The sequence below is a fragment of the Pelodiscus sinensis genome, chromosome 6, assembly GCF_049634645.1.
Source record: "Pelodiscus sinensis isolate JC-2024 chromosome 6, ASM4963464v1, whole genome shotgun sequence".
NCBI classification, from domain to species: Eukaryota; Metazoa; Chordata; order Testudines; family Trionychidae; genus Pelodiscus; species Pelodiscus sinensis.
Genome location: NC_134716.1, coordinates 125479985 through 125507274, shown reverse-complemented (window position 1 = coordinate 125507274; position 27290 = coordinate 125479985). Strand labels below are relative to the sequence as shown.

The window sequence follows — 27290 nt, the reverse complement described above, 5'->3', positions numbered from 1 at the left end:
ACGCTGCTAACCCATTTTCAAGCTGCATTTCACATACGGACCTCTCCTGACTTGCCACTGGGCATATGCCTCTCTATGCAGGGTCAGTTCCAGATGCTACCTCACAGGGCTCTCCTTCACACAAGCCATCTCCTGGAGCGGGGAAGCCCTCTGACACCATCTCTCACCCATTCTTTTTCCACCTGCATGACCGGCCAATTCCTTCTCAAGCAAAAGTGCTTTTGACATCCAGAAGCCGCTGCCACCAGTTGTGGTACTCACTTCTAGACATACAGGGAATGACTGGGACACTGCACGGGCCAAATCCAGTCTATACAGGCGGGACTTATCTCCCTGTTAATCTCCAAAATCAGATCCACAACCGTAATGACATACAAGATAACAGGTTAAGTATAAAATCACGGTATAGCATCATCGACGGGTGGAGCTGCCATCTGTACTAATCATTAAAATATATGAACATTAATTGAATATTAAATATTAAATATTCCAGGCACTGAAAAGGGGGAATTTCCAGTAAAACCAATCATAACTTTGGAATTATAATCAACTTTTTGAGAGGGACCAGTATGTACTACATACCAACCATACAGCATCTTGGCATATATACTTTCCCCTGCCACACATATGTACATATAGCAACATAAGGAAATACATATTCACCTGGCCTGTGTGCCCCTGAGTCTGTGTGTCAATAATTGGCCAAATGATTCCTTGGCAGCACGGGAGAGAAAGAGAACACAAACACGAGAGTGATTCTACCACTCTCATCCAGACTGGGAGATTCCAAGGCCAGACTGGAGCATTGTGGTCATCTAGTCTGACCTCTTGAAGAACCCAGGCCAGAGCTCTCTGAAAAAAATCCCTAGAGCAGACCTTTTAGAAACGCCTCCAGTGATGGTTTAAAAATTCTGTGAGGCAGCGAAAATTCTCAGAGGGGTCGCTGTGTTCGTCTGTATCTGCAAAACCAATGAGGAGTCCTGTGGCATTTTAGAGGCTGAGGGTGCGTCTACTCTGCACTGCCATTTTGAGCTAACTAGCAATATTTTGAAATAATGATGTGAGCATCTACACAGCCATTCCGTTATTTCGAAATAATTTCAAAATAATGGACAGCGTATTCAGAAATCTGTAATCCTCATTCTACAAGGAATAACTGAAATAGCTTTTTCGAAATAAGGCGTGTGTAGATGCTCCACTGCTGCTATTTTGAAATAGCCCCTCATGAGGGCCATTCTAAGTTATTCCTCTCCAGTGCTGCCTGGGGCTCTAAATTGAGATAGCATGTCTACATTAGGGAAGCCTGCCTCAGACTAATTTTGAGGCTTCCCTGCAGTGTAGACGTGCTATTTCAATAGCTCATTTCAAAATAGCCGTGCAGTGCAGAATTCTCCTAACAGATTTATTAGGGCATAAGCTTTTTGTTTTACCCACAAAAGCTTATTCTGTAATAAATCGGTTAGTCTCTATGGTGCCACAGGGCTCCTCATTGGTTTAGTGACAGAGAATCTCGGTAAACTGCTCCTATGATTAATTACTTTCACTCTCAAAAATGGGCACCGTATGTCCAGTCTGAATTTGTCTAGCTTCATCATCCAGCCACTGGATTGTGTTAGCTTTTCTTGGGTTGACTGCAGAGCCCATTATCTTATATTTGGTTCCCTATAGGTACTTTCCAAATGTACTCCCGTCACCTCTTACCTGTCTTTTTGCTAAACTCAAGAGATTGAGCCCTCACTATATCACTAGCTATTCTAATCCTTTGAACCTTCTTGGGGCTCTTTCCTGAACCTCTCCCATTCATCAACATCCTCACTGGATTGTGAGAACCAGAAATGGACACAGTATTCCAGCAGTGGTCACACCAGTGCCAAGTACAGAAGCAAAGTAACCTATCTCCTTCTACTTCTGATTTCCCTCTTCGGCATCCCAGGGTTGTATTAACCTTTTTGCCCATCCTTTTTGTATCCCCTGGGCAGGTCATATTCATTACCACCTTTGGCTGCAGGTTTTAGAGTGCAGCTGCTGGGTGAGGTTGGTGGCTTGGTACGTGCACAAGAGGCCACACCAGTTGACTTTCTGCTCCCTTTTGGTGCCCTTTTGGCCTTATTCTCCATGACATGACCCCCAAATCTTTCTCAGAGTCACTGCTTCCCAGCGATAGAGTCCCCAACCAGTAAGTGCAGCCTACTGTCTCTAAGGGTACGTCTACACTTGCTCCCTAGTTCGAGCCTTTTTTGAGGAGTAACATTAGTTTGAACTAAGGGGTTTGATTCGAACTAATGTATCCCGGAGCACACTTCCTGGTTTGAATCAGCTGTTGAGCGGAATAACACACGGGTGAGATTATGCTAATGAAGCACAGGATATTTAAATCCCTGCTTCATTAGCAATTTCGGTCAGCTACATTTGCATCCCTAGCTCAAACGAGGGAGCAAGTGTAGACGTACCCTAAACCATCTCAGCCAGGGCTTTGTCAAGACAGGACTTAAAAACCTCTAGAGATTCCGCTACTTCCCTAGGTAACCCATCCCAGTACTTCCCCACCCTCCTAGTGAAATCAGTTTTCCTAATATCCAACCTAGACCTCCCCCACTAATGATTGGAATTATAGCAGATCCCTGTTTCAGTCTCTTCTTCCTGCTCAGGTGGAGGGAGGCTCTGAAACAGAGATCTTCCACAGCCTGAGTCATCGAACCATTCAGCTAAATGTTATTGAAACATAGGACAGAAAGTGACCTCACTAGGTCATCGAATCCAGTCCCCTGCACCGAGGCAGGACTAAGTACGATTTAGATCATCCCTGACAGGTGTTTGTCTAACCTGTTCTTAAAAAGCTTTAATGACAGAGATTCCGCAACCTCCTCTAGGTAATTTGTTCCAGTGCTTAACTATCCTGACAGTTAGGAAGTTTTTCCTAATGTCGCACCTAAATCTCCCTTGCTTCAAGTTAAGCCCATTACTTCTTGTCCTGTGCTCAGTGGATAAGGAGAACAATTTATCACACTCCTCTTTATAACCGTCTTTTACATACTTGAAAAGTTATCATGCCCCCATCCCTCCAGTCGTCTCTTCTTCAGACTAAAACAAAAATAACAACTTTTTTTCCCAGTGTAGACCTTTAATAATTTGTGGTGTTCTCCTCTGGATTTCTATTTGTCCCTATCTTTCCCAAAGTGAGGTTCCAGAACGGGATACAATAGTCCAGATGAGGCTTTATAAGCATGGAGCAGAGTGAAACAATTACTTTTTGTGCCTTGTTTCAGCACTCTTTCTGATACATCCCAGAATGAGGTTTGTGGTTTCTGAAGCAATGTTACACTGTTGACTCATTTGGTCTGTGGTCCACTATGACCCCCAGATCCCTTTCTGTAGTACTCCTTCTTAAGCCGTCAGTTCCAATTTTGGATTTGTTCAGTTTCTGAGACGAGTCCTTTGCATTGGTCCTTATTGAATTTTATCCTATCGATTTCAGACTAGGGATGTGAACGACTACTCCACTAGTTGACTATCCGATAAGCAAATGCTTATCGGATAGTCAACACGCTAGTTGACTAGTCACTTTCCTACTCAACCTTGCTGCCTCTATCAGAAAGAGGCAGCAAGGGGTGGGAAGGGGGGGAGCTTCAAAGCGGCAGCGCTGTGTGGAGCCTGGGGCAAGACCCTGGGAACTCCCCTCTGACCCCTGGCTCCATGCTGGGCTGCCGCTTTGAAACACCACATGGAGCCTGACACCGGGCTCCCCGCAGTGTTTCGAAGCGGCAGTGTCATATGGTGCACGGGGTCAGCTCCCAGCTGACCCCGGGCTCCATGTGGCGCTGCCGCTCTGAAATGCCACGGAAACACAGGGCTAGTGGGAGTCTGCTTGAGTCCCCCGCTGGCCCCGTGCTCTCCACAGCACTTTTGCCTTTAAAGGTGGAGGTGCCCTTATCGAACAGTCGATACAAATTGCATCGACTATTCCGTGAACCAATTAATCGATATTTTACATCCCTAGTTCAGACCATTTCTGCCGCTTGTCGAAATCAGTTTGAATCCTAACCCTGCCCTCCAAAGCACTTGCAACCCCTTCTTGCCTGACACCCTCTGCAAACTTTTAAAGTCATCCTCCTGCCCCTCTAATTCACCTTGGGTGTTTGGTGTAAACTTGCCCGAAGGGTCTGGCTTGGTAAGTAGCAAAACGTCTATTTCTCCCCACTTTGTGAATTGCTCTTGGGTGGGAGTTAAGCCCCTTGATGTCTACAGGGATGTGGCTGGGTTCGTGCTCAGAAGCAGAAACACAGGTGCTTAATGAACTTTTACAACCAAAACTTAGGTGGCAACTAGGAGGCACCTACAGGATTTCAGTGGGAGTTTTGTGCATCACCCTGGTCCTGAAACTGGGACTTCGGTGCTTAAAACAAGGGTTTAGGCACCTAACGCCTTCTGTGCCTTCAGGCCTCGGTGCTGAAGAAAGTACGCTAAGCACTGGCGCCTTGTGGGAGGTGGGTATTCAGCTGGGCGAGGCAACCTACGGGCGTGTCAACCTCCAGTTTCTGTGCATCTAGGGAAAAGGTGTCAACGACAGGCTAGTGTTTCTGAGGTATAGGCAACAATCCCAAGAAGGTCCACTATGATCATTTAGTCTGACCCCTTCTGCAACGCAAGCCCTAGGATTTCCCTGAATGAATTCCTATTCTAAACCCACAGCTCGTAGAACAAGGTCCAATGGCCGGAATGAACCCTGGCTCACCTCTGATTGGCTAAGATCCATGCCAGCTGTTGGACAATTGTTCCCTGCTTCGCACTGTGTCTTCTCTCCCTATTCCCAAAGGTGTCCTTTCTGCCAGCCTACGTCTACCATTCGGAGAACCCTCTCAATTAATTTTCACCAATTGCCCTAGAAAAAAAAGAAGTTCCCAATGACCCAAATGCTACTCCCATCATAGGTACCCACTCCTCCTTGCCGGCGCACTGCTTTGTGAAGCAATCTTCCCTCTCATTTTTTTCCATTCATGTGTAGAATCAATGTTATTATATGCACTAAGGCATGTGAAGATGTGCACCACCAATACAAACACAGGCTGCTGGCTCTGGGCAGCTGTGTGAATCAGATGGGTGGCACCTGAATCTCTCCTGGATGGCCACCTAGTGCACAGCTTAGTGGGAACACTGCTGTGAAGTTCCAAGCTACTTGGGGAGCAGATGGTAAGTTCATTGATAATTTCATTTACATCCTGCACATCACTGTGCCTCTTTCTAGGTCTGCCTACAGATGATAATCATATAGATGATGACAGAGTGGCCTCTTCCATGCCAAGGCTTGTGCAAAATGCTGCACAATCTTACAGCAACGATAACTAGTGCTGGTTGAGAAATGAAAGAAAAAAGTTGAATCTTTTGAACATTTTCATTAAAAATTATCAGCATGTTGACTTTTTGACAAAAAGTTTAGCCATTTTATAAACAGGTTAAAAACAGGCCATCTCCCCCCCCTGCAACATTTTAAAAAAAATCTTTGGTCACATTTTTGGACCATACTGAGAAATGACATTTTTGCCATATAAGCTCTGAGTATTTATTTTAAGTGGAGATATGAGAACCTCCGCATTCACAGGGAAAGGTCTCCTCTCTTTTGCAACATAAGAAGTTTAGAGGGGTAAGGTAAAAAAAGAACTGATGGATGATCTCGTATGGAACTCTAGATTCCTGCTGGCAAAATACTACTCCAACCTGAGCACATATTTTTGCATGGTGCATGGTGAAGAGCAGAAGGCTGCTGCAATTCTATGCAAGTGGATACTATGGAGAAACATGGAGTGCTGGGCATAGGATCCTAAACTATAACATTAAATCCTCTGCACAGCTACTCTATGGCTTGTAAAAACACAGGGTAAAAAAAGAGGGCATGAAGTAGGCAAGGCTGAGATATGAAGATAACTCAACATATCAGCATGGAAATGAAGGTGAAAGTTTAATTTTTCATTTTGATTTTAAGTAAAAAAAATCTGCGTTGGGCATGAATTTCTTTCTTTCTTTCTTCACTAGAAAGTGTTTTTGAAAACCAAAAATGTTTTGTATTCTTTTGATGAAAAAGAAAAAAAAAATCTCAGGAAGTATGGGTACATCTACACAGCAGTAATTCTGAAATAACATAGTCCGTGTCTACACTACAAATAGTTATTTTGACGTAATGTCAAAATAATTTCGAGCTGGAGGACTTCTTACTCTGACTCCTGTAACCCTCATTTAACGAGGAGTAAGGGAAGTTGGAGGAAGAGTGTTCTTTCTCGGGCTTCCTGCTGTGTAGACAGCGCCAAAATCCAAAATAAGCTATTTCGACTTAAGCTACACAATTGACAAAGCTCAAGTTGCGTAGCTTATTTTGACTTTAGCCCTGCTGTGTGGACGTGCCTTATAAAAAACTTCTGTGTGAAATAACTGTCATTTTCAACCATTTCTAGTGATCGTATTTAAATACTCACTACTCCCATATCTGCATAACAGCAAATTTGCAAATTAGCAATGAGCAGCTCTGCTAACCCCAAACATTCAAAAATCAAGAGACTGGCTTAAAATCATTACACTTTTAAGAATAACACTTGAATTCTTTTTGTATTCTGCCTTCCACGGTCATGTTTTCAAGCTTTTCTCTGTAACTATGACAACTAAACTTTAAAAAAGGAAAGTGCAGAGATTCCTAATCATATGTAACACTCTAAGCAGGGAAGCAAATTCTCCGTCTTGTGAGATCTGCCTGGGTTGTAGTAGGCATTTATTACCATGGACTAAGACAACTCACACTTGTTTCTGACCAGCACTCTCCAGTTACGTCTAGACTACAAGCCTCTTTTGAAAGAGAGCGTCTAGACTACAGCCAGTACTTTCAAAAAAGCGAGCCGCTTTTTAGAAAAAGAGCACCTAGGCAGCCTGGATGCTCTCTTTCAAAAAAGCAAGTTTGCATTACACAGCGCCTTTTTTTGAGAGAGCACTTTTGAAAAAAGGCATTCTTCCTTGTAAAACGAGGTTTTCCACGGTCAAAAAAACTGCCGTGTTCTTTTGATTTACTTTTGAAAGAATGCAGCAGCAGTCTAGATGCAGGGGAAGTTTTTTCCGAAAAAAGGCCACTTTTTTCGAAAAACCTCTGTCGTCTAGATACACCCTCCGTGATTCAGTTTTCTCCACCTGTAGACCACTGGCTTCCACAAAAGATTAACCATCTTTCCTACCCTTATAGCTACAAAGAAATCCTTTTCCAGTGAGTGCCCGACTAACCTTCTCAGTAACATTCGCTGCTGAACGCATCTTTTGATCGCCACCCACCTTGCAAATAAGAGTGGGCTGAGAATTTGCTCCAGCCATGTTTCTCCATATTCCCTCTTTCCTCCAGGTGCACCTAGGCAGGGTTATTTGATGCTCTGTTTCTACACCTTGTGTTCATGGACTATCAAAAGGATCGGGGTAGATGATGCAGTAACCTGCCTTGATGCCATGTCCTAAGGCTACAGCATAGGAGGAGCTGGGATGTGTCTGTTGAGTCTTTCATGCAGCTGGGCTGTACCTGTGTGCATGTGTAACATTAAGGTAAACCTAGCCCTCTCACTAGCATGGTGACCTCTGGCCTCCAGACAGGACCATCCTGAGGGGGACACGGGGCCCTGAGCAACCCCCCATGCTGCAGGCCCTATCCTGACCCACCCTTTCCAAGCCCCACCTCTGCTCTGCCCCTTGCCCCTTCCCCAAGGAACTTGACCTGGGGTATTATGGAGATGGAGGGGCTGGTGTGGTGGCAACAGGGGTCAGCCCCACCACCCTCACCAAGTAGATGATGGGAGCTGGTGCAGCCTGGTAGCTTGCTCTACCCTGCCCCGCCCACTGCGTCCTGGTTCTCTGCGGCGATTGGAGCATCCTGGGGCTGGGGTGCTCCACTTCCCACCGGCCCCGAGGAGCCGAGCACAGCGGGATAGGACAGGGTGGCAGGATGGAGCAGAGTGGATCAGGGCTGCCGGGCCTCTCTGGCTCCTGCCGCCTGTGCGGTGAATGCAGGGGGGACGACCCCTGCTGTGGCCCTGCACCAAGCCCCCATAATCCCCGGGTCCCTCTCATCCATAGGAGGGTTGGGGCAGCCAAAGTGCCTTCAGAGTTGGGTGCAGCATAAAAGACCAAAAACCAAAGCAAAACAAAAAACAAACTCTCCCCCCCTTCGTCGCATGAAGCCTGCAGGCTGGGTAGAATCTGCATTGCACAGACATGATTGCTACTGCTTCCTATAGCCCTTTGATGGGGGGACTAAGTCCAGAAGCCCCCTGCTGGAGGCCTCACAGCTTTGCAACATCCTGCCCCAGAAAAGGGCAGTAGAGAGGTCCTCCAGCCTGCCTAGAGTGGCTGTGTGGGAAGCACCCAATTGGGGTCCAGCAGGCTAGTATAAGAAGAGCTGCAGGGCTGCAGCAGAGTGAGTTCAGTTCCTGGCTAGAGCTGGAGGCGAGTTCAGGCCCATGAGAAAGGGGATGCTTGTGAGAGGTGAGCGCACCCCATTTCAATCACTCATTCCCTAGGTATGCTACAAAGTCCAGAGGCCACTTAATGGTGAATGCACCAAGCTTTGAGAACAATGTTCTCCCTAATTTCTTCCATTCAAGTGCAGAATAAATTTCATGTGCACTGAGGCATGTGCACCACTAGTAGAAACACATGTTGCTGGCTGTGGGTGCTCTGCTAATCAGCTGGGTGGCATTTCAATCTCTCTCTCCTGGGTGGCCGCCCAAGCAGACAGCTTACTGGGAACACTGCTCAAGACCATAACCTGTTCTTTTCTGAGCACATCGTTTTCTCGCTCGCTCGCTCGCTCTCTCACTTGGGTAATAGGCCAGAAAATGAGAAATAAGGGTGGTAACCAATGCCTTGTTCTTCATGACACGCACAAAGGTACTTGTGCACCCTACCTTGTAGTTGCTGCACAAATCAGGTAAAGCGACTGCCTTCAGCTGCTCTAGGCAAACAAATTGGAGAATTCAGAACTTTCAATCCAAAGGTGAAGTCCAAAGGCCTCATGTAATTCATTGTGTCTTGTGTAGCTACACACATTTTCTCTGTCATTGTAGCTGGTAGCAGGAGACCCTGAGGGTGTTTTTTCTCCCCCCCAGGCCTATAACAGGTGGACTTACAGGGAAGAAAGGCTTGGCGATTTGCTATTTACTCAGCACACGTAAAAACGGCAAAAGGGCCAGATCTCAGTAAGTCAGTAGAGCTGTTTGGGAAGTGGATTTTGCTCCCATGACAACAATATTTTCTCAGAAAGTTTTTGGGCTTTTGCTGGAAAAAACAATCCCATAAAATAAAACTAAACACACACATGGATTTGGGGGGAGGGAGGGTTGTTTTTTGGCATCTGAAAAGTGAAATCTGTCAGAAAACCAAGACTTTTTCAATCACACCTGGCCACTTTCTGTAGGAAAAGCAAAGTTCTGTTACAAAAAAATGTGGAATGGCCCAGTTCTAGAGTAATTGAAAACAGGAAATAAACCAAGGGTCTCTCTCTCTCTGTGTTTTTGCATTGCTGTAAAACCATCCGATCTGGGAAGCTGGGAATTCCCTATTGGTCAGAAGAAACCATACGTGGTACAGCTCAAATGCTATAGCTGTATGCCTCTACTGTCCCGCTAGTTCTGGGATTAAGGGGGAAAGAGTTAGGGAATGGTCAAAATTCCTCTCTGCTTTGGCCGTCTCTGGCTACTATCATGGCCTCTTGGGTCTATGGGGAGACAAGGCGTCAGGGACTCCAGCACTGTCTAGAGTTGCCTGTCCCCTTTTGACAGATTAGTGACTAAATCACAAGGCCAGGATGGGTTAGAATTGGGATGAGAATGCAGAGAAACCTGAACCTAGCCCTCTAGGCCCCCAGATGATCCTCCCCCTGCACTAGCCCTGATTCCCATCTTACTTATTCTGCTGTCCCACCTTCATGAATGTCAATGGATCGTTCTGCTTTACATCTGGGTCAGTAGGGGGAAAGCCAGGGCCATGACGTCTCTATATAGAATGGCTTGATGCACCGACTCAGGGGCACCGACAGCCTTCACAGGCCCCTAGGCAAGGTGTGTGTGTGAGGGGCTAGCTCCTGGTCCCGGGAGGGGTGGGGTCTCTGGTGAAGGGGCGGGGCTGAGGCAGCAGTCAGCACTGCCCAGACCACGGTGTGCTCCCCCTGGCGTGCCTAGCGTGGTGCTCCGGGGCGATTTAAAGGACAGTAGGCAGTAGCGGTGGCTGGATTCCTTTTGCCTCTCTCCCCTCCACATCGGCGGGCCTGCTCCCACTTAACTGGCCCAAATTTCCGCGCATTCTCTATCATTGCCACCTAGAATTAGGCTGGTCCTCCCGTTTGGGCACCGGGGCTGTAAAACAAGAGGGAGCTGGGACCGAGTCACACGGCTCAGGCTTATCCGAAGTCCTCCTCCAAGACGAGTCCTGCACTTTCAGTGCCCAGGAGCGGGAGAGCTCAGAATGGCATGAAACTGGCGATTGCTGGCTAAGAACAGTCCCCCCCGTGCTCTGTTCAGTCCTGTTCACACACTGTTGGAGAGGAAGAACCACCTAGACCAGGGGCTGTTGGGGCCAGGCGCTTTCGGTGGCTATGTCAGCCCAAGCTGGCTGGCAGCTCTCAGCATGGCGCTGATTTCCAGTGAGAAACCGGCTGAGAGCTGTGAGCAGGGTTGTCTGGGGAGGGGGGAAGGCGGCGGAGGCAAGGGAAGGCACGGACCAGGGAGGCGTGGGGATTGACAGCAGCATCACAACCGACTACAAGTCTGAAGGGTGAAGAGACCCCCCAGAAGCTGAGTGGAGAGGCGGGGTGTGTGTGCAAAGCGTGAGTGATGGCAGGGAGCCACCTGGCAGAGCCCACGGACAGCAGAGGGACAGTGCACGCTAAGAGACACCCACCACCTATGGAAAGTGCGATTTGGAGGGAGGGGAACAGATGAGAGATACATGGGTGAAAAAGGACAGGTGTCTTCCCCCCCCCCCCCCCACACACACATTCCACAACAGCACTGGAGCGTGACATTCACAGCTGCATTGTCAGCATTTGAGATCATAGAATCACGGGATTGGAAGAGACCTCAGGAGCCATCGAGTCCAACCCTCTGCCCAAAGCAGGACCAACCCCAACTCAATCATCCCAGCCAGGGCTTGGTCACGCCAGGACTTCAAAATCTCTAGGGATGGAGATTCCACCCCCTCCCTAGGGAACTCATCCCAGTGCTTCCCCACCCGGATAGGGAAATAGTTTTTCCTAATCTCCAACCTAGACCTCCCCCACTGCAACTTGAAACCATTGCTCCTCTTTCCGCCACCACTGAGAACAGCCTCTCTCCATCCTCGTCGCAACCCCCCTTCAGGGAGTTGAAGGCTGAAGATAGGGCGTGGGGTTCAAACTGAGATCTCACATATGGTCTGCCTGTTGATAGGGCCCTGAAATAGACCTCTCTGGATTACATTCAGAAGGCCAGATCTTGAGCTAGCCCCAAGAGCCGTTCTTTTCTCCCATTGCCTTATTTCTCCTCCCATGCAGGCACTGTACTTTCTACCCTCACCAACCCCACTGCCAAAACCCCAGCTTCCGACCCCACCCGCTTCTCTCCAAATGGTTTATTTTTCCAGTGCCACCCAGCAGGTGGGAGTTTTCTTCCCTTTAGCCAGCAGCTGGAATAGCCGCTCGCTAGCAAACTTCCAAACCGTTGTCTCTCGGCAGTGCACACAATTCTGAGCATGAGACGATTCAGGGGAGGCAGGGGAGGGAGAAAAAAGTATCGACAGAAGTAAATTGAGAAATCAAAACACTTAAGCAAAGAGAAAGCAGTTCGAAAGGCAAAGTGTTCAGAGAAAGCCCTTTCCTGGATGAATCTAATTGTTTTGTTATCTTTACCCACCAAAGCATTTACTTTGGTTTGTCGCCCGATCCACAAACACTTTCGAGGAGATGACATTACCGAAAGGCAGGAACATCTGCATCAGCTCAGCATCCCCAAACTCCTGGGGCAGATGGTAGATAAACAGGTTACAGCCCTCTGGTCCTGCAGGTGAGATGGAAAAGAGAAGAGGGGAGGAGATTTAAATACAGAATAACCGGGGAAGGAAGAAATAATAAGGTTGGAGACTCCTCTGTGTTCTATGAGTGACCTTCTGCTGGGTTAGATAATTCTCTAGGCCCTGGTCTATGTTAGGGCTTTATTTCGAAATAACCGCGCCTTAGGTCGAGTTAATTAGTGGAGCGTTCACACTACCAAGGCTGTTATTTCGAAACAACGGGCTGCTTATTTCAAATCTCTATGCCTGCTTTTCTGGAGGAATAATGCACATTTTGAAATACAAGAAGTCCCCGGGTTACGTACAAGATAGAGACTGTAGGTTTGTTCTTAAGTTGAATTTGTATGTAAGTCGGAACTGGCACATATTGTAGGGGAAACTCTAGCCAAACATTTCTCCAGAGCTCAGTTTTATTCTCCCACACCTCACTTCCCTCAGTCCTTTATTCTCAAGCTGAGGTGTCTGCTGAGAACAGCCGCTCCGTGTCTCCCTGGTCTGCTGGGGGGGAGGGGGGGGCGCTAGCTTTGTGTCTCCCTGGTTTGCTGGGGGGAAGCAGCTAGTGCGGGGTTGCCTCACCCCGTTTGTAAGTAGGGATCTGATGTAAGTCGGATCCATGTAACCCGGGGACTGCCTGTAGTTGTTTTGAAATAGCGGTCGTGTGGACGCACTGCTGCTGTAATTTAGAAATAACAACTCCCCAGAGTCATTCGAATTGATTACTCCCCGGTGCTTCCTGGGGCTCTACGTCGAGGTAGCACGTCCGCATTAACGGAGCCTGCCTCAGACTAATGTTGAGGCTTTCCCGGAGTGAGGACAGGCTATTTCCATTTTGTTATTTCGGGAGTTACTAAATCGATTTTAGTTATGTCGAAATAGTTTCCTCGTAGAGACATATCCTAGCAGTAGTTTTGTACAGTCTGTATTTTAAACACAGCAAGAAATGTGGATTTCTGCCGCTTCCTTTAGGACACTGCTAGGATCTTGCCATTAGACTTCCTTGCTGTCTGGCGGCCTACTCTCACTGGAAAAAAATCCTTCTCCCAAGATGAGATTCTTATGACCACCAAAGAGAGAAGACCAGGAGACTTCATGGGTACCTTGCTATGCTGATCTAAGCAGCCTACCAGGTGAGCAGTGATGGCATTAGTATAGACCTGAAAGCTAGGTAGCTAGGCAGAGTGGGACGTATGGAGATGGAAAGAAAGAAGCATTTCCTGGCATTCAGTTCATCATTTGTCTTTTCTTTGTTTAATCTCATTAATCTTTCGACCACTCTGAATGCTTCCCTCCCTCCCTGGTATTTTCAGGCAGAAGCTCCATCCTCTTTCTCAAACAGCTCTTGAGGCGATCGGTGAGTGGGGAGAGACGTGGAATTCCACATGCAGCCACTAGCCTCTCTGCCCAAACTCAGAACCTGGCTAGGGCTGAAACCTTGAAGTCCACCCTGAAGAGGGCAAGTCTGGCAGAGAAAGATGGACAAACCCCCCAATACAGGAATGCATATTCTACATGTTGCTTCCAGACAGGGATTTGCCATTCTTTTCTTGGGGGGTGCAATAGGTGCTGGAACAGTGGTATCCAATCTTTTCAGGGTTGTGCCCCCCATACCCATGGGTGGTGGGTGAAGGTAGAGCTGGGGAAGGCAAGCCCCAGTCTCGTCTCTAGCCCCGTCCCTTCTACCCAGTCCCCGCCTCCATGGGAGCCAAGCTTTGTCCCCACTCCTGCGTGCAGCCCGAGCCTCCCCTCTGAATGTTCCTCTGGCCTGCCCCACACTTTGGGGACCTCTGTGCTAAAGCAAAAGTCCTTGCGGCATTTTACAGCATGCGGTTATCTGTAACCTGGAGCTGGTTGAGAAAATGTCAATAGGGCAGGTTTGTGTTGGAAAATGCAATTCTGTCAAAATGAAAGTACTTTGCAGAATCACATGGATTTTGCTGAAATTTTTGTTTAAAAAAAAGAGGCGGGAGATGCTCCAACAGTGTTGAAACATTCTGTTGGCATATTTGGAATGAAAGATTTCTGATTTCCCCTTTCCACACGACTTTTCTTTTCAATGTCTGTAATGTGCTGTATTGTATACTATAGAACAAACAAATCCAAATGGAAACAAAATGGACAATTTCATTCTGAATCCACCAAGACATTTCAGTTTTGTCGAAATGGAATGCTTCAGTCGACCTCTGATGAGCTGCGTTTGACATTATCTTTCCATGGATAATTTGGAAATGTTCAGGTTTGGTTCTGATTCGGAACGGAAACAAATGTCACAATTCCAAACCCATCTGAGAAATGGAATTTCTGGTCTTTGCCCTGCTCTGTTCTTAAGAACATATGTGGAGCCCTGCAATATCCGCTTTATGTCCATGGGTCTCTGCATCCGCGGATATGAATTTTTATAGCCGCGGCTCATTTTGGCAGCTACGGATGCCGATACAAATTTTATAGCTACGTTTTGCTGGCCAGTGCATGGGAGTGTCAATTTCTTTGGGGATGCTCACTTAGCACACAGATATGCCTCCAATCCTGACTGAGAGAGACACATGGAGTGAGGGGGGGAGACCTTTGTGTCCCCCTCCTTTACCACTACTATGCACCTACCTACCCCAACAAAGCAGGGCTGATACCATTTACAGCTGGAGCACAGGATGAAGTGGGGGAAAGAAAAGGCTTTTAATGCTCTCACTTTCTTCATCAGGGCATAATTATAGTGTCATAACACAGCAAATTACAACTTTGCCTTTCCTGTTAGGGAGGGGAGTTCGCCTGGGCGCTCCCACCTTTTATTGGCCATTACTCATTCCCCTAGCTGGCAGGATAAGTACGGTGAAGTCAGGATTCTGACAGATGCCCATTTAAAGCTCATTAAAATTCCTGGTCCTCAGCATGATTGAAGTCACAGGCTCTCCGCATTTCCTTTTGGATTAATGGAAAATGAAGCCCTAATGAATATTTGCTAAGCACAATTTTCCCTGCTAATTTGCTGAAAGGACTGTCAGGAAGGAACCAGCTGATCCCTTGCATTCCATGTGTTTCCTAGAGGTTGCGAGGTGGCTGCGGAGATTACTCCGTATGGGGGGATGCCAGTGCATCGGGGTAATTAACTAATTAGGCTCCTGGTCATCTGCTTAGCTAAATTACTTTTGAACCTGAGTGACCCCCCTAATTCATACAAAGATTTACCCTACATCTGTACCTTCTTCAGGTCACGCCCCCCTTCTCTAGTGACTGCTGTTCAGGCTCCAGGAAGGGCAGATGCAATTCAGTTCAATTCAATGAGAGTTTATTGTAGAGATGAGCAACAAAAAATTCCCAAACCAACGAGGAGTCTTGTGGCACCCTAGAGACTAACAGATTAATTACGGCTTAAGATTTCATGGGTTTACACCCTAATAAATCTGTTAGTTTCTAAGGCCATGTCTACACTAGAAAATTATTTCAAAATTCCTACATTTGACTTAATAACTCCCAATTTAACAAAATTGAACTAGGATGTCCACCTTCTGGGGAAGCCTCGAAAGTAGTCTGAGGCAGGCTCTGTTCATGTGAATATGCTCTCTCAGATTTAGAACCCCAGGAAGCGCTGGAGAGTAATTATTTGGGGAGTAGTTATTTCGAAATAGTAGCACCGGAGCGGCCATACTACGGCTATTTCAAAATAACTATTTTGGAATTAGCGATACTCCTGATGAAAAGCAGGACTATAGATTTTGAATTCCGCAGCCCGTTATTTCAAGATAATTATTTCAATATGGTTTCTAATATGGCCAATTTTAAAAAGCCCATGCACCCCCCCCAAAAGTGTGAAAAACACCCCAAATGGCTGAATCAAAACAAAGATTTTGAAAAAAAAATTAATTTGGAGTCAACCAAAAATGTCAACTTGAAATCAATTGAAAAAACTAAGAAAAACAAAAATATATTTCAATTCAACTTGAAATGTTTCAGCCCAACTGGAAATATATTTTTGGGTGTTGATTTGATGGGAAAAAAAAAAGAAAATGATTTTGGTTTAAATTGAATTGGATTTGTGTGTGTGTGTGGGGGGGGGGGGGGCGGGTTGGCATTTTTTTTTTCAGTTTGGCCACCAAATTGAAAAATCTGTTCATCTACAACAGTGGTCCCCAACCTTTTGGGGCTGCTGGGCACCTGGGGACGGGGCCGCTTACGCGCTGTGCGTCCAGGGGTAGGGCTGCGCATGCGCCACATGCCCAGGACCGGCACCGCACATGCGTCGCACGCCCGGAGCAGGGGTTGCGTATGTGCTGCGTGCCTGGGGCCCGGGGCACAAGACTGGCTTGTGCCGGCCCTGGTCACGCGGCAGGCACACATAACTGCCCCAGCGGGTGCCATGGCGCATGCAGGCGCCACGTTGGGGACCACTGATCTACAAGCTCTATTTGCTCAGGAATATACAAATGTTTCCCAAGTGTGAGATGGAGGTATACCTCTTGGGTACTTGCAAGGAGTCCCATGACAACAGTATGGACTGATGCATTTCCTGGAATCTTAGATATATTGTACATGAGAAGGAATCCTATGCTACTGTAATCTGACCTAGCCAAACCTATGAAAGCGCAGAAATGATCCAAGTGGATTAAGGTTAGCGTTAGGATTAGGATTGGTTGAAACATCCTACACGTTAGCCTTTCCCAGGTTTGAAAGTTGGACCCACAGTAGGGATGTAACCGACTCGTTGTCTAGCCGAGTATCTGATAAGCAAAAGCTGCAGCAAGAGGGGCGGGGAGCAGGGAACCGGTGCTAAAAGGAGCCGACTTAAAAGTTGGTTCCCCCCAGCGCTGTCTCCACAGGGGGCAGGGGGTCAGAAGGGTAGTGGGGACCGGGCGTGAGCCAGGAATCAATTGATTCCTGACTTGCACCTAGTTCCAGATGCTGCACCTCTGCTTTTTAATCTATTAAGAGCCTGCTGGCTTTTAATACATTTAAAAATCAGAAGCATAGCGGGGGGACCTGGCGTGAGCCGGGAAGCAGCTGGCTTGGTTTGTGCCAGGTTCCCCCTCCGTGCTGCACTTCAGGCTTTTAAATGTATAAAAAGCTGGCAGGTTCTTAATACATTTAAAAGGCTAAAGCGCAGCGGGGAGGGCGGGGGGAGAACCCAGAGTGAGCCGGGAATCAGCTGTCCGGGCTCGCGGTGGGTCCCCGCTGCTGCGCTTCAGCCTTTTAAATGTATTAAGAGCTGGGCCAGGAGCTAATCTGGCTGCGGCTCCCCTGCTTATTATCTAATTGACTAGATGATGCAAAATCCATCAATTAGTCGATTCAACTAAAGTTAACATCCCTAACCCATGGAGAGGAAATCTATCTAAGTTCAGCCTAAAATCAGCTTTGTCTGACTTCACTGTGGGATTAAGCACAAAAGGGGAAGAGGGAAGAAGTAAAGCGTCTGCTTAAAGCACCCCCATGTTCCGAACCAGGGTTGTGGCATTCCACGTTGAATCATCGGATCGTTGGACTGGAAGGGACCTCGAGAGGTCTTCTAATCCAGTTCCCTGCCCTCACTGATTCCATCTCAGTGAATCAGATCCAATTTGCTCAGTTCTCACATCAAAAGAGGCTTTTCTAATTGCCAGCCCTGCAAACTGAAAAAAACAAAACAAAACAAAACAAACCCCCAAACACCCAGCTGGGATCATTTGGCTTGTTATGCCGTTGCCAGCAATAATGATGTGGCAATCAGAATTCAGGTGACAAGCCATTTTTTATCTGTCTATCTACCCATTCATCTATATGTCTTCTGTCACAAGTAGCAGTTAACCTCTTCCTTGTTGTTAAAGAGATAACAATCTCGCTCTCCTTTGACTGTGAAACTGAGCAGTCAGGATGTGGGAGGGAGCAAGAGGGATGTGCTGAAAACTAAATCCCAAAACAGAGTTCTGTATTTACTTCTGAATGCCACTAAACCCAGAGTCTCTTTCATCTCTTGTGTCAGTGAGTTCCATAGTCTAGGCTCAGCAGCTAGGGAAGTTCAGTCTCCTGTAATCATGAGTTTCCTTATTAGTCAAGAATTTGAAGGTTTCAATGGACAGTAGCTAGCTGTTATGGGAAATCAGGGTCATGGAGAGAGAGAGACAGCAGATCCATTAATCAGGGCCAATGTCATGCAGGGCTATGAACATTAGGACAAAAACCTTGAGTTAGGTGGGGAGCCAGTGCAGCGAGAAGAGCACTGAACTCATGTGGTCATGGAGATCTGGATAGTTGCGCTAAGAGTTTAGGGCCAAAGAGTAGCTGTCAATGTCTCCCTGTCATAGTGGGGAGGATACATCTCATGGAACCCCGCAGGCTTCCGTCCTAGGTCCTGTACTAGCCAATATTTTCATTCATGACTTGGATAGTGGCTTGAAGGATCTACTTGTTATATTTGCAGATGATACCGAGCTGGGATGGATTGCTACTAATTTAGAGGACAAGATTAGAATTCAAAATGAGCTTGACAAATGGGGTGACTAGTCTGGAATCAACAAGATGAAATGCAATGAACATCAGTGCACAGAGCTGCACATAGGAAGGGAATGGCAAGTGTACAAATGCAAAATGGGGAACAACTGGGCCGTAGGACTGCTGAAAAGCACCTGGTATTTACAGTAGACTGCAGATTGAATAGAAGTCAACATCGGAGGCTGTGGCTAAGAAGGCTAATATCAGTCTGGGTAAGGATTGTCCTAGGTAAGTCATGGGAGATAATTGTCTGGCTCTACTCAGACTGGTGAAGACCCATTTGGAGTCTGTGTCAAGCCCTGAGCACCACACCTAAGGAAAAATGTGGATAAATTGGAGAGTACAGAGGAGAGCAACAATGATAGAAGCCAGAGTTATTGACTCGAGTCCCACAACTTGAATTCTAGTCCAACTTAAATCGCTTAGGTGACTCGACTTGAGACTCGACTCGGGTTCATTGTTTGTGACTTGAGACTCGACTTGTGACTTGCTAATTTTGATAAATCGACTTGGTGAAAAAATTGTCCGAAAATGCCGATATGGATGGCTTGTACAAAAGTGAGTTGACATTTTTTAAATTAAGACTTGAGACTCAACTTGGGACTTGACTCAAAAGTGACTTTAGGGACTCGAGACTTGACTTGAGACTTGAACTGTAGTGACTTGAGACTCGACTTGGACTTGACAATGACGATTTGAAGACAACACTGATAGAAGCTTTAGGAAACCTGATCTATGAGGAAAGGTTAAAAAAAAAAAGAGGGCATGTTTTGTCTTGAGAAAAAGCAGACCAGGGGACGGGGGCAGAGGAACTGCTAACTGCCTTCAAATCTGTTAAGGGGTGTTATAAAGAGGACAGAGATTAATTATTCTCTGTGTCCGCTGACGGTAGGACAAGATATAATGGGCTTAATCTGCAGCCAGCAAGATTTAGGATGAACATTAAAGAAACTTTCTGGGTAGTTAAGGTCTGGAATAGGCATTCAAGGGAGGTGGAGGATATCCTGTCATTGGAGGCTTTCAAGAACACCTGTCAGGGACGGTTTCAGCACAGGGGGCTGGACTAGATGATCCCTCAAAGACCCTTCCAGCCCTTTATTTCTATGATTCTGTGACTACTACCTGAGACTGTACACCCCAGTCTTTCCCAGTGAATTCAGCGAGGCTGCAAGTTGGTTCGATGACTGGCATGGTAGTGCTAATGCTAACCTAGAAGGTAGGACAGACTCAACTTCACTCTCCCAGAGCTGCCCTGGCTCAGAATGGTGTCCCTCTGTTTTCAGAGGCTGGAAACGGATGACAGGGGAGGGATCAATTGATAATTCCCTGTTCTATTCACTCCCTTTGGGGCATCTGGCATCGACCATTGTCTGCAGACAGGATACTGGACTAGATGGGCCTTTGGTCTGACCCAATATGGCCGTTCTGATGTTCTTATTTTTAATTTACTTCAGTGTAAGCGAGAGGTGAATCAATTCATCAGGGAGTAGAGACATTGGCATTTATAGTCACTGTTATGACCATCGCCACACTTTGAGCAGAGATAACCAGGCAAAAGGGAAAACAATAGAATATAGCTGGCAGATGAATGGATTCCATATTGCATGCCAATATTTTCTTCAGTATGAAAATTCCACTTGTAGGGCAGGCAGAGCGGAAACTGCATATAGTTCAGCCTGCCGGATTGCAATGTCTCCCCCGCACCTCCAAATGAATCCATTTCAAATTTTGTCATGAAAAGAACATTCCAAAGAACCTTACGTGTGGGACCATCAGAATGTTTCATTTTGCTACTGTCATTTTGATTAGTTTGGTTTTGATTTCCTATGACGTTGAAGTATCCAATGGGGTATGTTGTATGTAAAGTTAAATGTAATATAGAGAATGAAATATTTAAATGAACATTTTAATGTAGTATGCAGGTTGACACGGAATGAATCAAAACAACAGCACTTGAAATGAACGGTTTTGACACCATTGAAATGAAATGTGTCAATTTTTCCCCATTGGAAAAAAAATGGCCAGCATTGGCACATGCCCATGAAACATTCCGATTTGGAGGAAACCGGATTTTTCAAGGAACGCTTTTTACAACCTGCTGGCCACTACTGAACGCAACATCATCAAACCTTCTGAATTATGTTGCCCTCCAGTAGCCACAGCCCAGAGCGGACGTAAACATGTCTCCCACAAGCATGGAAGTTTCCACAGGTTACCAGTAACGCCTGTTGATGTTACACAGCAGATGGAGGCTGGCTCCAAAGTGAGGAAGCATTTTCTGGGCGGTGTGTAACCGGAGCGAGGTGAATACAGTGCAATAAGGGTGACTTGCTATGTGTGGAACAGAGAACTGCCTGTTTACTTACCTTCTCTCTGTTGCTGGGGGATCATGGGAGGTGGCTGTGGAAACGCTTGGCTAATCTGACCATAAGCAGCAGGATAAGCAGCTATAGGAGAAAGAAGGGGAGAGAAGAAAGATAGGAAGATTTCAGCCCAGGAGTGTCAAGATCTTTCATCTCAATAACCACACAAAGCTGTATTTATACTCCTCCCAGACATTTTTGGTAGCAATAGCCACATGGGGGAGACGCATGTGTCCAAATGGCAAGGATAACACAGTGCAGGTTATGATATCAGGCTCTGGCAGGTTTGTGAGTTCTTTGCTATGGGCACTGATAATCACTTGGGGCATGTCTACACTAGCCCCCTAGTTCGAACTAGGGAGGCTAATGGAGGCATTCGAAGTTGCAAATCAAGCCCGGGATTTAAATATCCCGCGCTTGATTTACATCTTCCTGGCCGGTCGCCATTTTTGAAATTTACAAGACCGGACTAACTGCCCGCGTCTACACGCGCCAGGGACCTGGTAGTTCGAAATAAAGCCCTGGTTCAAATTACCTGTTGAACTTCATTCCAGGAGGAATAACAGGTAATTTGAACCAGGGCTTTATTTCAAACTACCAGGTCCCTGCCACGTGTAGAGGTGGGCAGTTAGTCCGGACTTGTAAATTTCAAAAATGGCGACTGGCCGGGAAGATGCAAATCAAGCGCGGGATATTTAAATCCCGGGCTTGATTTGCAACTTCGAATGCCTACATTAGCCTCCCCAGTTTGAACTAGGGGGCTAGTGTAGACATACCCTTGGACTTAGCAGCCAGGTCCTCAGCTTGTGGAAAGTGGTGGAACCCTGTTAAGGTCAACGGAGTTAAAGATGCAGCCCTTCATTTGATTCAGAAATGGACAGGTGGATTTCTGGATTTATAACCATGAGTCTCAGATTGGTTGTTTGCTTAACAGGCAAATAAAAGGCAACATCCTGCCCTGAAGAACTCCCAAACAAACAAGGCCCTTCTGCAGCACTGAAGGACTTTAACAGCCTTAAAAAAAAAGCTAGCTAAGTTCATGGAGGTAAGGTCCATTAATGCTTATGAGCCGGGATGGGCAGGGATGGTGTCTCTAGCCTCTGTTTGCTAGAGTCTGGGAATGGGCAACAGGGGCGGGATCATGTGATGATTTCCTGTTCGGTTCACGCCCTTTGGGGCATCTGGCGTTGGCCACTGTCAGCTGAGAGGATACTGGGCTAGATGGACCTTTGGTCTGACCCAGTTTGGCCGTTCTTATGTTCTGTGAGCGAGAGACAACAGATGGGTCGATTTTCGATTGGCTCATGAGGTGCGGCTGGTGAAGGCGCCTTAAACTATTGCACGGATTTGCTGGATACCCAGCAGTGTGGAGGCAGGCTGGCTAGGGGACTTTGGGGAACGTGCCTTCCAGTGTCTGCCACATGATCACGTCACTTCAAGCTCTTCCGGCTGTCTGATCAGTGGGTGTCAGCCACCGAAAGGGAAGGGCTGTTTACACGCTTGTGGGGCGGATCTAGGGTGGAGATCTGGGGCTGAGGGCTTCCTCCCACAGGGAAGGTGGTTGCTGGATGGGGTTTTTCACCTACACAGCGAAGAGTAGCTTGGCCGGGGAAAGGTTCAGTCACAGAGTCTCAGGGAACCCAGGCTGACTTCACACCGCACAGCCATGGCTCCGGCTTTGGGGACCTCGATTTGTCCTTTTTGTGTGTTATGTTGCCATGGTGATGGGGCCCCCTTTTGGGTAAACCAGCTGACATTGGGGCCACTGAAATACCTTTCCTATGGAGACAGACTCATGCATGGACTCTCACACAAACACACACACGCTCACTCTCCCTGTGCTTCCCGCTCATCTGAGGAAGTGGGTTTTGCTCATGGAAGCTCATGATATTTTTGTGAGTCTCTAAGGTGCCACAAGACTACTCGTTATCACACCAACACATTCACACTCATGCCGCTACACCCCCGATGGTCTCTCACACACTCATTCTGATCCTTTTACGCGCTCAGACCAAAGACTGTCTCACACCTGTTCCCCTCCTCCATGTGGAAGCAGTGACTAGCTGAGGAACAATTTTTGCCACACACAGTTCCCCGCTGGAGGGGCAAAGGGAGCCATTTGGTAGCACAGCCAGCGGATTACATGCCGGGCTCTCGGCAACACGGCATCAGGGCTGTCGGCGCCCCAGAGAGAGAGGGAAAGGGTACACGTGTGTGCTGAGGGGTTAATTAACAGCTCAAAGGGTTGAGCTGCCGCCCATCCATCAGACTTCACGAGCCATAAATGACAATAACTAAAACACCAGCAAATGAAGCCTTACATGGAGAATTAAATTAAGTTCCCAGATACAGCCTTGACATGAGATAATAGCCATTCCTCAGCGGCAGCCTGCGACCGCTCCAGTTGCCACAGGAAATAATGACTTCGGGGTTGCGGCTTCCTCAGGGTGGTAACACGGGTCACCTCACGAGGGGCCGTCGAATACACTCCGCACCCGGTTATGCCGGCTCGTGTCAGTCCGTCAGCTTCAAAGGAGCCAACCTGCACGGATGCTGGCATGACGGGGGAGCAGGGGCTGGACTCGTCGGGAAGCTGCTGGGAAATTGAAACCAGTGTCTCATGGGGGAAAGGTTGGGAGAGGTTGTGTGAGGCTCTGCCTTTGGCACCCTCCTCCGGCCGCTGGGCAAGGGAGACATTTGCATAGCGAGCATGGAAAGCGGGCAGCTGTGGGGCGTACAGGCCCGATTTTGCTCTCACACACAGCGGTGTAAATCGGCACTATCGTAAGGGCCGGATCCAGCTCCTTTTGGAGTCAAGAAGAGCAGGATTGGGCCGTAAAACCGAAGCCAGGTCTGTCTGTTTCGTTTTGGGAGGAATTTCAAGTTTAACATGTGAATTTCATGGTGCGGCCCCTGGAAACGGTTCTCTTCGTCCCCTCCCCCATTCCCTCAGGCATATTCAGAGATTAAAGGCTTTGGGGACATGAAAGGTTTATTGGGAGAAAGTGTTAATACTAACGACCTGCGTACTGCTGCACTCCAGCGTAGGCTTGCTGCAAGGGGTCTGCCGCAGTGGGGCTCTGTGCTGTGGAGACAGAAAAGAGAGAGAGAGGGGATAAAGGCATTAAAATACCACACTTCCACTGGCTTTTTTTTTCTGCTCAAGTGGTTTGGGGGCAGGATGGATGAACCTGGAGAGAGAAACTTACGGAAAAGGTCCAGGACATGCACCGCATACAACACAGTACACAAGGCTTTACCTGCCCATGAATGAAGACGGGGCTTGTCAGCCCTGGTCAGATGTGAACCTATGGTTTCAGGGTGGAGAGGTCATCCAGCACATCCCTGGGGATGGGTTGGGGGAGGGAGGGAAAGGAACTGAAATGAAACAGAGCTGAACAGATGCTGGTCCTGAAAATGGGATGAACGTCTCATCAGAGCCTTGATATGCAAATTGGACACCATCTAGTTTGGCCTGAACAGCTCTCCTCAAAGTCAACACCCGACTGACATCAAAAGCGAAGTATGGGACACTTCCGGCTTACTCAGTTAGCCTCATTAGCACCGGGATGACAACTGACAGGCAATTTTTTTCTCCCTCTCCCTTCTTATTCTGAGCGTCCCCCTTTTTTCTCCACTCAAGCTCATCTGAAGAAGTGGGGTTTGCCCACACAAGCTCATGATACTATAGCCATACATTTGTTAAGTTCTAAGGGTACGTCTACACTGCCCTTATGGAAGTTCCCGAAAGAGCTACCCTGCATCTTAACATGTCGCCCATATTTCAAAATATTTTTTGAAATAACGGGTGCGCTAGTTTGGCATCCCGGTAACCCTCGTTCCACAAGGGTTAAAGGAGGTCTCAAAACAGCATGTTATTTCGAAATTTGATGCTGTGTAGATGCACCAAATGTCAAAATAAGCGATTTCAAAATAGATTCCAAATAAGATACACAATTTGCATAGAGCAAACTGCGTATCTTATTTCGAGTTCAGGGTGCTGTGTAGACACACCCTAAGGTGCCACACTATTCATTTTCTCTGGAGACTTCTGCTATTTCCCACTCCTACCATGAGAACCCACCCTGTACGATGTTGGGACTTCCACCTTGCACTGCCCGGCAAAAGGTGACCCTACACATGCCTGTTTTATCTAGTTAGCAGCACTGCTGCACACATCAAATTTTCTTGCACTCAGCTGCACCCCCCGCATCGTCACGGGACAAACCTTTCTCCCTTCTCCTCTGGAACGTCTCTCATTCCTTTCCTGGAAGTGGAGAGGCACCCAGTAAAACCAGAAAAAGCCAAGAAAGAACGGGCCTTCAGAACCAGGCCTCTCCTTCATTTGTGTGCTGTAGCTTGGATGTTACCCAACCGTATCGGTCACAAGATGGATGCTGCAGGCCTAATGCGCTGAGGCAAGAACCCAAGACTTGATGAGTGCTTTTAATTTTTCTTACATACAATGCACATTTCAGACTGAGGAGTGGGACATGGGAGGCAGACGGTGTGAATGACAGGAAGAGCTGGGATTTGGAAGACAAGTCATTATTTTCCTTATAATAATCAGCACTAGAGAAAGCCTTGAACTTAAGGGTGGGCAAGAGGCGGTCAGCAGGCTGGATTCGGCCCACAAAGCCACCAGATCAAACCTGAAGCCACCTCGCTGGGACTCTTAGGCAGAGAGCAGCTGCAGCTGCTTTAAAGGCTCGCTGCTCTGTGCTCTGGACGCTGGGGAGGGAGGAAAGAGGCTTCGTGCACTCTCCTGGCCCCCCAGCAAAATCTCTCAGTTCCCATTGGCCAGTTTCTGACCAAAAGGAGCTGAGAAATTTTGCTGAGGGCAGGGACAGCGTATGACGCTTCCTCCTCCCATCCCCCCAAACCCAGACCAGAGCCATTGGAGCAGCCAGCGACTGCAGCTCAGATTCCTGCAGGGCTGTTGGCTGGGAGCTGCCTAGGTAAGCGCTTCCCAGACAGAGCCTGCCTCTGGCGCCCCTCCCCATCTTTCCTGACCCTGGCCACCACCCAAACTCTCTGTACCCCTTTCTACCAGGTCACAACTCCCTCCCAGACTCTGTTCCCCCTCCTAAATTCCCTCCCCGTGCCAAAATCCCCTTCTGGACCCATACCTCCATGTGGACCCTGCCCCCCAAGTCCCTGCCTCAGATCAACCCCCCTCCTTCACCCAAACGCCCTCTCAGATTTCACCCCCCTCCTGCATCCTAGGCCCCTACCCTGAGCTCCCTTCCACACCCAATCTCCATCCCAGACCCAGCAACCCCCCCATCGAAATGCAGCCCTTGACCACTTGCCAAAATCTTGGAGTGACCCTCCCATTAAAAATGATTGCCCACCCCTGACCTAGATGCTTGGGGCCAAATCCTCATGAACTCTAGACACAACTTTGGTGCTTGTGCTCATCTCTAACTAAAAGTTATCCAACTTTTTATCACTGCTATGTATTTGTATTACTCCAGCACCTCAGGATCTCCCTGTGCCAGGCACTGTACAAACCCAGCACAAGAAGACAGTCCCTGCTCCAACAAGCTTAACATTTTAGCATAGAACAACTGGTGAACAAAGGCAAACAGATGAGAAACAGAGGAGAACAAAAATGCCTTTCATCCCTAAAAGTCTCCTTGTGCCCTTTAAAAAACCTGTCTTAACCCTCTGTAGACAGGCAGCCACCTCTATGGCAGAATATGCCAGCTGTTTCAAAAGGCATAGTAGGGTTGGTTGACCGTTTTAGGAAGAGGAAGCAGCCAATCTCTGTGTAAACCTCTTAGTCACCTTCCTGGCTTCAAAGTGCATTTTCTCTCTACACAAACCTCCCTCCTGCTCTACTAAAAGTGTTTGTTTTTGTGAAACTTTGAAGTTTAGTTCAAGTACAGCCAGAGCTGGTAGGTTTTTTTTTTCTCTTTTTCCCTCTGGTTGATGAAGAAAAAAATGTTGGCTAAGCTCTTTCTTTATCTGCAGCCATAAAATATTTAAAGCAAAGCTTGACTGAACCTCCAGTCCAAATGTCACCTTGGCCCTAATATTTCACTTCTTGTTATGAGTTTAATTTGTATTTATTGGTGCTGCATGGTTTTACATTTACGTAGCCCTGCCAGGCTTTGTACTTTTAAGATGATCCCTTAGGGAGGAGTGCCTTTCTCCCTCCCTTGTCTCCTTTCTCTGAGAATGGAGGCGTGGCTGGAGGCAAGGACTCAGATGGTGCAGCTGATGTGGAGGTCTAGCAAGAAAGGCTGGTTGCCCTTGATAAGGCTAAGGAAAGAAATGGTCTATGTGATAGGGAGGGATGAAACCTGGCTCTTACAGGCTGTGTAGTTTCCCCATGTGTTGTCCTTCCCATCCGATTTTAGCTCAAAGAATGTTATTAACCATGATGGAGGTCTACCAGGTCTCCTAGTT

General features: G+C 47.4%; 1 protein-coding gene across 13 annotated transcripts in view; it reads right to left on the bottom strand.

Moving 5' to 3' along the window:
• CELF4 (CUGBP Elav-like family member 4) overlaps nt 1-27290 on the bottom strand; it is a 996171-nt gene that overhangs the window by 73733 nt on the left and 895148 nt on the right. For 4 of the 13 annotated variants that reach the window (XM_075932760.1, XM_075932759.1, XM_075932764.1 and 1 more), the window contains 3 exons: nt 23896-23961; nt 20880-20960; nt 11901-12044 (listed from right to left, as the gene is read on the bottom strand). In XM_075932760.1, coding sequence (XP_075788875.1) covers nt 11901-12044; nt 20880-20960; nt 23896-23961 — 291 coding nt within the window. The remainder of the gene's footprint in view (nt 1-11900; nt 12045-20879; nt 20961-23895; nt 23962-27290) is intronic. The other 9 variants (XM_075932762.1, XM_075932767.1, XM_075932769.1 and 6 more) reach the window with 3 other exon arrangements.